The following is a 10536-nucleotide window of genomic DNA, read 5'->3' on the forward strand; positions in this document are numbered from 1 at the left end:
ATCTTCTGATCCATCAGCAGCGAGAGTTCAGCATGTTGTGTTCGTTTAGTGTCTGCTCAGTCTTATTCACTGCAATTTGCATTTGTAGGAAAACAATTTGTTGGAAAACAAAAGCGTGTTCACCTGGGTTGGAGTAATGGTGCCAAAAAAATATATATTTGCCTTTGTTTCATCAATGATGGAACTGGTCAACAGGGCAGGTGGCACCCAAAACTTTGAACTATATCTGAATATTCTTTTTTTTTTTTTAGAAATATTCAAATTAGCAGCGTGCTCCGTTCAACTTTTACTTTAGAACTTGACAAAAGCATTCAATGTTTTAATGAGTTTCCGTTGTACCTGTCAGTTAAGCTTTGTAGTGAAAATTTGATTTCCAATAATCAAAGGGTTCCTGCATCAACCGGGGCTGACTGGCTTTTGTAAGAAAACAAATATGGCCGCCACGAACCAATCACGTTTCAGAAAAACGCAACATTACTGCCGACGAAGAGCGCATTGCACTGTCTCTTTAAGAGCGGAGTCAGGCCGATGACTGTGATAGGGATTTTCGGTATGAACGCTGCAGAATTCCTGGCTGCAACGCTACCTGTGTAATTCAGCAAACTACTGGCTTTGCATTGTATTAACGACCCATTGTAGGAATGGGGGGGTAAAACGCGTAAGCATAGAGAAACGGTTGAACTAGTCAAGATGGTATCCTGGATCATCTCTCGGATAGTGGTGTAAGTATTCTGTTTGCGGTGTTTGTTGTCCTGTTGGCCCGTTACTGGAAATGCTAATGCCATAAAGACATTATCAAGCAAGGTTCAGCTTGTTGGCAGGCTAACGGATAGTTTGACATCTGAACGATATTTTAGAGTACTAGGTATTTACGTGTATAAGATTAAAGGAAGTGTTTGCCGCTTGTGTAAATATTGCCGTCACAGTTGCATCGGTTGAAGTCGTAATTAAGCTTGTTTGCTGCTTGTGTACAAAGATAAATGTTATCACAAATTAAAGGTTTATGTGTTTCGGCTGTGGTTTTTGTTAGCCATTTGAAGTCATTTGATGTTGACACTTTAATATTTAGCTACATAGCTACGTTTAAAAAAAACAATTATGATATTATTTAATCATTTTTTACTTTTAAAGGGAACAGCTTTGAGAATAGTCTATAATAATAAGTTAGCTAACTGTTCATGGATGTGCGCTCTTCATAAAATCGTTCTTCTTGCCGAAATTGTTCCTGAATAAAGCATTTTTGTTAAGGCAGTCTTGGTCAGGTGGCCCAAAGTGACAGCGCTATTTCTGATTTAAAGGGAGAGGCCCAAGGTATGTTTTTCATTTGGAACAGACTTTCGGTCAACAATACTGTACATAAATCGTTATAAAACATACATATCATGTCAGTTTCACACATATGTACACCACAATCTTGACAACCTTCGTTATTTTACTGTGGTATATAATTCAGTTCAGCTGTTTTTTTTTTGTTTTTGGTAATATACCATTGTTTATATACCATTTACCACTGTCCCTAATTTACAGAACCAAGAATAAACCGCTTTATGGAAGAGAAAGCGTTGTGGTTAACATGGGAGGAAGGGTTTAAGTGTGATGGGACTCGGCCTGTTCTGTGGTGTACCGTGGGGACTGAGGGAAGAAGGAGGGTTTTATCTTTGTGGTTTCGGATTGTGAACAGGGATCTGCTCCAGGCTCACTGCCCGTCCAGTCCCCAGGGTGGTGGAGAGGCGTGAGGGGGATGGGACGGGACGGAACAGGAGGGGGACGGGGCAGGGACGGGACGGGGAGCGCCTGCATCGAGCAGACGGTGGCCCGCTGGCTGACTGCACATTTGACTGGGTAGAGAGAGGGAAACGCACATACACTGACACACACACACACACACACACACACACTGCATCAGCTAACACTCTCTCACACTCACTCTACATTAGCTCAGATGGACACACACACACACACACACACCCACACCCTGCATTAACTAAAACTGGCTCACAGACACACAGACTGACAGGCATGCACACACACACACACATGCACTCTCTCTCCTGCTGTCTCATCTCCTGTAGCTCCCAGTTATCCTCGCTCCATCCTGCCAGCTTCCTGTCAAATCAGCAGAAATCACAGGCAGCCAATCAGAAGGCACACACCGTCTGCAGGCACGTGCGTTCACGTGCGTGTGCACGGCCGGGGTCACGTGCACGGCTCTTCCTGAGTGTCTGAAAGCTCATTCCATTTTTCCCTCTCTGTGTGTGTGTGTGTGTGTGTGTGAGAGATGTGTTTTTTTGTGTGCATATTGAACTATACCGCTGGGGCAAATGTATATGAACTTGTTGCAGGAGCTACTGATTCAAAACAACAAAATGGCATTAATGTATGATGTTAAATTGCTGATGTGTTGCCACACATTTCCTGACTTTGCCCGAGTGCCCATCCGTCTTGCAGAGAGAGCCCACCCCCCACCCCCCAGTTTCCTTGTAAAAGCCGTGCTGGCCCCTGATAAAGGGGGTGTTATTCTCATATTTTTTAGGAAATTTGAAACCAGCTTAGTGGAAGTTAGCAGGAAGCCAGATACCAGTGTCTGGACAGGAGATGTTTGCACATCTAAATCACTTTAAAACTTTTTTTTTTAAAGGTGTTCCTGATGACTGAACTGGATTTGTGTGCACTTTTTTTAAACAAGGAATTAATTGGCTTTGTATTTTTAAAATTAGTTTTAGTTAGAAATTTTAATAGGTAAGGACAACAGTGCATCTGGACAGATCTCGCTGCAAGTTCACTACATGCTGTGTGATAAGTCCCTGTAGTGTTTGGTGCAGTGTGTGCATGCATCCAAGTGGGTTATTATCATTTACTTTATTTCCCATGCTGCCTGACAGTAGGGATGCAAGACTGGCTCATATAGAAACCAACACATGAATTTGAGCCTTGTAGTTAATGTCTCTTGTATCCATTTTTATTTTTAAATTAAGACTGAGCGCATGTTTTGAGCGTCACTTGGTTCTGAGTTGTCTGTAAGCGTGGGAAATTGGCCTGTAGTTTTGGAATTAAAACTAGACGAGAGGAAAGTCTTTGAATGATCGTGTTTACACCCGCAGTTTGGCAGAGCGGTTTGTGATCTGCCTAACTGGCGCGGTAAGTTTTATGTATTTATCAGCTTGTCTGTTGTGGGGTGTTGTTTTTTCTTCTCTGGTCGGGAGGTTGCGGGGTTGTGTAAATGTGCTGGGTTCCATGCGCTGAAATACTGAAGCATTTATTTGACCGAATTAAGCTTTATGAGTCCGTCTGATCCTCGGGATGACACTGCATTTATGGTTTTGATTATTCTGACAAACGCGGGACGCTGTAAGGGACGCGCGAGCGGCCGCAGCGCGTGATCTCCGGTGTCCCACATTAATTCAGTCGCCCTGGGTAATAAAAAGCTCCGTTGAATGAAAAACTAAATGCCAGACGTACGTACTGTACAGGGTCTAAGACCCTGTTTAATTACTGTCCCGGGGAGTCAGAACAAATCGAAGCGGATTTGTCAGCGTTTTACGCAGACAGTAAACAACTGCACGTAAATCGCTTAACTGCCTGCTTATATTCACGATCCCTTATCAGGTGCGATCATGGAGTCGATGACTCTGATAACCAGACTACATTTAACAGATTTCAGACTGGTGGCCCGTTGCATTTTGGCTCCGGGCTGTATGTTCAGACACTGACCGGACCTCCTCTCTCCACAGTCTGGCTTTCGGGACGCTGTATCCTGCCTACTCCTCCTACAAGGCCGTGAAGACGAAGAATGTGAAGGAATACGTGAGTGCCGTCGCCGCCCTGCTCTTCTGCAAAAAAAGATGGGAGCGTGTTAAATAAATGAGCATAATTCGGTTTGGGAAAAAAAACCCAATAGAGATAATGAGCGTGATGATGGTGATGATTATCTGACCCTGACCACGAGCGCTCCTGTCAGGCGTGAGTTCGCGTGTCTGTGGGCGAAACCCCCTTCTCTCTTGTTTACCTTCCGCCTCATTATGCCTGCTGCTGGTTACCATAGCAATCATCCAGAGGGGAGGGGTAAGGCCTTCTTTAGCTCTGTTGTCTCTGTTCCTCTCGCGCTGTAGACGGCTGCATGCGCGCCGTGTCTCGCCCATCTCGTGCCCCCCCTGTCCGTCTGAGGAGCGTCACGAGGCTGCTGGGAATGTTACCGTGGAGAAACGAGCCGCGTCCCCCTAACCGCCACCCACCCCCCCCCCCCCCCCCCCCCCCCCGGGCTTTTGGAGTTTCTGTTACTGCCGCTGTATGGATAATTACCGTTAAACGGCGGCTGTGACCGTGAATCTGATTTAAGAAGCGCAGGCATGTGTGTGTGGCAGGCAGCCAACGTTCACTGGATCACTAAGGGGAACATTCTTCACACATAACCATATTAATAACCCCCTCTGGCCCCACAAAATAAGTTATAACGTGTGTGTTTAGGGTGCATGGTGATGCAGTCTGTGTGTATGTGTTTGTGTGTGTGTGTGTCGATGTCTGTGTGTGTGTGTGAGTCTGTCTAAGCTAATTGCAGTGTGTCTCCATGCAGGTTAAGTGGATGATGTACTGGATAGTTTTTGCCTTCTTCACCACAGCAGAGACGCTCACAGACATCATCCTGTACTGGTGAGTTAGTGTCAAGTCAGCACACCCCTACTAGAACCCTCCTGCCCCCCCCCCCCCCCCACACACACACAAAAGGCTTTATCAGTATGAGTTTGGACCTGCATTAGCATCCGGTCCAAAACACTGGCTGCAAATGCACCCCACGTCTGAATGCGTATAAACATTAATTACTGTACCCATAAGGAATGTGTGCAGCTGAACTCTCTACATTCCTTAATGCACCACGACGGCAAAACATATTTCCACAGTCAAGCATTTTATTAGTGGCTGAAGTCCTTGTGTGTGTTTATTTCTCAAAAGAAGCATCTAATTTTAATTAGGCGAGATACTGTTGCACTGTACGCACTTGTGCTGTCGTGTGGACAGAGACCACACAGGACTTGGAAATAATTTCAAAGGAGCAATTAAATTTAACTTCGCAGTGTTTAACGGCTGTGAAATAATTAGCAAAATAAGTAGCATCATTCTGTATAGCTCCTTGTGTAGGTGACTAGAAGCATAAGTTTAGATTTCTGCCACGCCTCCCAATTGTCCCTCACTCCCCTCTGTTTCAATTCTCCGCCCCCTTCTCACTTAGCACACGCCCCTCTCTCCTCTTGCCTGCCTTTGGATCCATTTGGTTGCTTTTTACAAATGCCTGAATTCAGGACTGAACTCACTGCTGAATTCAGACCTGATCTCACTTCTGAATTCAGTCCTGATCTCACTGCTGAATTCATAACTGAGCTGACTACTGAATTCTGGACTGATCTCACTGCTGAACTCACTGCTCAATTCAGAATGAAATCCCTGCTAAATGTAGAATGAACTCACTTCTGAATTCAGTCCTGATCTCACTGCTGCTGTGATTGTGGCCCCCAGGTTCCCGTTCTACTTCGAGCTGAAGATTGCCTTTGTCATCTGGCTGCTGTCTCCCTACACCAAGGGCTCCAGCCTCCTCTACCGCAAGTTTGTCCACCCGACGCTGTCCAATAGGGAGCAGGTCAGTGACCCCCCCCCCACTCACCCCCCTTCCTCTGTACCCCTCCCCCGCCTCCTCCCATGGCCCTTCTCACCTTCGCCCCCCCCCCCCCCCGTGTACATCAGGAGATCGATGAGTACATCACTCAGGCGAAGGACCGCAGCTATGAGACCATGATGCGTTATGGGAAGAGGGGTCTGAACCTGGCCGCCACCGCCGCCGTTACCGCCGCCAGCAAGGTGAGCGGGACCCCCCCGGCGCCCTTCCCCCTTATACAGATTTAATATCAGGGGTCAGTCAGTCTGGTCATCTTAGTGTTTGGGACACTGTCGGTGTACCAATACCTGAAGCGTGCCAATACACCTGTAAGACTTCAGCTTTATCAAGACGTGCTGTGCTGTGCATGGGCAGGTATGCACAGGTATGCGCAGGTGTCTGCAGGTATGCGCAGGCTGTGACTGTGAGACATGCTGTGTTGTACAGGGACAGGTATGCGCAGATATGCGCAGGCTGTGACTGTGAGACGTGCTGTGTTGTACAGGGACAGGTATGCGCAGATATGCGCAAGTATGCGCAGGCTGTGAGGTGTACTGTGCTGTGCTCTGCAGGGACAGGGCGTCCTGTCGGACAAGCTGCGCAGCTTCAGCATGCAGGACCTGACGCTGATCCACGATGAGGAAGAGGAGGAGCTGCAGCTGCACGCCGCAGGCGCCCGACTGCGCAGCTCCGCAGCCGGGCTGCAGGACATAGCCGAGGACGCGGGACAAGGGGGGGGACCTGCACCCCGAACCAGGAGCACCTCCCGCCCAGGTACAGCTGTTCAACAGCCAGAGAGATCACTGAACTGCTAATCAGTAGAATCAGGGGTGCCAAATTAGGGTTGAAATGAAAACCTACAGGGGGATGGCAGATCTCCAGGAACAGGGCTGGGCGTTTTTTTTTTTTTTCCTAGAATGGGAGGGATTCAGATGTCTGTGGAGGGGTGTGGGGAGAGTGACAGAGTGAGAGCGCTGTTTTCATGCCTGTCTTCTGTCAATCACACCTCCTCTTCTGTATCTCAGCACGCACGACGCCCACCGCTGCCGCTTCCGACGAATCGCAGCACAGCTCCAAGTCTGACGCCGACCAATCAGAGGCCAGGACAGAGCAGTCTGACGAGGACACTGCAGAGAGGCCCCCCAAACGCACAGCGAGCGTCAGAGCCAAGAAGCCTGCTGCTGCCAAATCAGAGGTACACACACACACATATACACATACACACACTCACACCACACACACACACACACACACTCACACACACACACACACACACACACACACACACACCACACACACACACACACACACACTCACACACACTCACACACACACACACACACACACACACACACCACACAGTGTGTCTGTATGTGTGCACGCAGGTGCGTGTGTGTGTGTGCGTGTGAATTCAGACTGTGGCTTGTCTTTGTTATGAAAAGGTTGTTTTTTTTTTTGTAATTGATTGTGTGTGTCTCTATGCCCCCCCCCCTCCCCCACTGTTCCTCTCTCTCAGACTCAAAGCAAGACCGTAAAGAAACCACCAAAGAAGAAGACCACCACTGCAGCTGGCACTCCAACAGAGTCCGCCTGAGCTGGGCCTCCTCCACCCCTACGCTAGCACGCTGTCTGCCTGTCTGTCTGAGCTCTGTCTCTCTCGCTCTCACACACACACGTGCACATACACACACACGCACAAACCCTTACTGGTTTAATTCTGATAATGGAGGTTCATCTTCAGTATGCCCCCCTATAGTCCCGTAATGGTGGAGAGGTACTACCCGGCAAGATTTTTCTTCGTGTCTACATATACATGCGTGCGTGCATGCATGTGAGTGTGTGTGTGTGTGTGTGTGTGTGTAAAAGAGAGATGGACGACACAACTCTACCCCACTTTGAAGGTTTATCCTGATCGTCCTGATACCCCCACACTGTGTGTGTGCGGGGTGTGTTTCTCCCTGCAGCATTCCCCATAGTCATTATTACCAGGCCAGCACGCCCCGGTGTACCCTGGTCCAGTGTGTGGAGTGCAGTCCTGCTGTGTGTGAAGCTGACGCTTTTTGCATTATATCACTTTCCAAATTAGGCCAGCATAGTTTTAAAGGGGAGAGGGACTTTGGAGGGGGGGGGGCAAGGACCATTATCTTTGGAGCAAAATAGGACAGATACCATGGGACCAGGACTAAAGGAGAGGGGACTAAGGGAGGGAGGGAGAGATGGATGGATCTTGGGAGAGACTGCATTCATAGAAGAATGACCAGAATGACAGCTTGTATGTGTTCTGTAAGTCTGCACGCGCTCAGTAACGCACGCTGGCATACTGGAGTGCGCAGGACGGAACGCTCACGTGGTGTTACCGTGGAGACCTGGAAGTTATTTACTCGGTTGTCAGGGAGTTTTGTCTCTCTCCCACCTCCAGTCCAGTGAGCCTCGGTTGGCACGGTCACGTGTTGCCAGGGCGATGAAGGGCGCTGTTTGTTCTACCATATGTTCAGAACGACGCAAAAGGTTTCGAAGTATAACTTTCGCCAGCAGGCTTGTGCCGGCCGAACTACAACCAATCATGAGATGAAGCCAGAGGTGTTTTTCTCTCTCTCTCTCCGTCTTTTTCTCCCTCCTTCTCTTCCTCTTGCTGTGTGCTTTTGTTTCTAGAATGTCTAAATATGTTCCCATATCTGCACATGTAAAAAGTAGGCACCGTTTTAAAAACATAAACAAAAGTATGTATCTACTGTATAGCACTAGCTGATACATGCTTCTCTTGTGTGGATTCTGTGTTTGTGCGTTTATATAGTACCATCTGTATACGGAAGGTTCCTACGTTTGGAAATGTAGGGAAAAGTGCTTTGAAAGCATGGGACTGTTATGGGAGCTCAGCGTAAGCACAGTATGTGTGTGGGGGTTACGGCAGGTTGACATGGCGACCGTTTCCTGGGTACCTGCAGCCAGGAGGCAATGGCCTACAGGTGGTCTACTGTGTGGAGTGGGATGTGTCTGGGGGTCACTGGCCTACAGGTGGTCCGTGACGAACGGACTGGTCAGAACTGCACACTAACCATGGACGGTAAACGAGTACAGACTGTAGACTGACCATAAACAGGCCTGTAAAAAAAAAAAAAAAAAAAAAAAAAAATTCAGACAGGCAGTGGACCAGTACAGTTTGCAGTGGGACCATAGAGAGTTGAACAGTACAGATTGCAGACAGACCATAGAGAGTGGACCAGTACAGATTGCATGGGACCATAGAGAGTGGACAGGTACAGATTGCAGACAGACCATAGAAAGTGGACGAGTAGAGATTGCAGACAGACAATAGACTGGACCAGTGCAGATTGCAGTGAGACCATAGAAAGTGGACTAGTACAGATTGCAGTGGGACCACAGAAAGTGGACCAGTACAGATTGCAGTGAGACTGACCATAGATATCGACTGGGCAGTACCATAGACTGCTGTGTTTGTTTTTAATAGTGTCTCTCGCTGGCGGATGTGGAGCTGTGCAAACAGGCTCGTGGGCTCGCGGGCCGTTTCTCAGCGAGCCGCTGGATCTTAAGCTCGCGAGCGTTTTTAAATCAGGCCGCTGCGCGCGGTGGGGTGGGGTGAGGTGAGGCGAGGTCTGCTGCCAGCGACTCTTCCGCGGGGACGTCGGCTGGCGGGATAGGGCCTCGGGCGGCCTGAGCAACGGCCCGCCGTTCCCATGGTTACCCGGGGGGCGCACCGCCAAAGCAGAAGTGCGCCAGACAGGGCCGGGCCGACCGCTGGCAGGCTGCCTCGCTGCGCGCTTAGTCCCATATCTGCTCTTATTACCATAGACCTGCGGCTACTGATGCCCTCCTTGTTAAATAAGTCTCAGCTACTGTGGTGTTAGCGGTTAGCTACAATCAGTTAAAAATATAATCTGTTAGCGAGCGTCAAAGTAGGTTTAAAACCTCAGGATTCAGTTGAAATGCTACGCTGGCAAATATTGGAAGTCTAAACCGTGTTGCCGTTGGCAACGTTCAACTCCTGTCCTTAGACAACCTTTAGGGGGCCGTGGGTTCTGAAGAACGCAACAGTGGCACCATTGTAACACTAATTTTGAACACCAGGGGGAGCCAAAGTCAGCGCTGCTGGGGGTGGACTAGAAGAAACTGCTGGAATATTTTGCAGTTGCTGAATGACTGCATGTAAATAATTCTGATCTGGGCTGTGCCAGTGAGCTCGCTTGCCTTAGTCCCTACAGCAGTGCTGTTATTTTTAGGATTCTGGGTTTTTAAGTTGCTCTGTTTGTTGGGGTGAAATCATGACAAACCTACATTTGTTTTTATCTATGTTTGGACCTTACACACAGTGTTCAGTGTTAAATGAACCCGTACAGAGTACAGAATACAGTCCCAGTTGGACTTGTATGTATTCGGTTAGACTTCAGTTACACTGGGCATTTTACTGTGTAGCTCTCCAAAGCTGTTTTATGCAGAAAAATGTATGAACTTGATGGGGGTTGGGGGGGGGGGGGGGGGGGGGGGGGGGGTTGTTTGCAGACTTTTCAGTATTATCTTATTTTGTTTTTACTTTGATGATAAGTGAAGGGTGAAGAAGTTCTCTCACATTGTGCGTGTGACCATGTTAAAGGGGAGGGCCAAGTTAGCAGCCCCTTAACCAATCAGAGAAGCTGCTCGACCGATCATACGGGGCGGCACGTCCTGACCTCTGTGTACGTAGGATTACTGATGCCTCCTCGGCTCAGAACCAACCATTTGTTGCCTTTCAACCTTAAATAGACAAACAACTGGCTAATTATTGTTGCTCATATTTCATAAACCAAAAGCCGTGACGGTGTTTTGAAAGGAACTAGAGGGGAGGCTGCTGTTGCTGCCACGAGCTCAGCCGTTTTCGTTTTGTTTTGTTTTTTATT

General features: G+C 48.3%; 1 protein-coding gene across 2 annotated transcripts; it reads left to right on the top strand.

The window, feature by feature from the left end:
* The first annotated feature begins 434 nt into the window (after positions 1-434).
* On the top strand, positions 435-8777 carry LOC118222823 (receptor expression-enhancing protein 2-like). 2 transcript variants are annotated; one of them, XM_035408702.1, is made up of 8 exons: positions 435-722; positions 3732-3804; positions 4571-4647; positions 5509-5629; positions 5734-5847; positions 6217-6418; positions 6670-6839; positions 7161-8777. In XM_035408702.1, exons 1-8 carry the CDS (start codon positions 691-693, stop codon positions 7236-7238), a joined length of 867 nt encoding a protein of 288 aa, XP_035264593.1. In that variant the 5' UTR covers positions 435-690; the 3' UTR covers positions 7239-8777. The 2 variants fall into 2 exon arrangements, with proteins under 2 accessions (XP_035264593.1, XP_035264594.1); XM_035408703.1 differs by lacking the exon at positions 435-722 and adding an exon at positions 2791-3138.
* The last annotated feature ends 1759 nt before the right edge of the window (positions 8778-10536 follow it).

The sequence above is a fragment of the Anguilla anguilla genome, chromosome 3 (assembly GCF_013347855.1).
Source record: "Anguilla anguilla isolate fAngAng1 chromosome 3, fAngAng1.pri, whole genome shotgun sequence".
Lineage (NCBI taxonomy): Eukaryota > Metazoa > Chordata > Actinopteri > Anguilliformes > Anguillidae > Anguilla > Anguilla anguilla.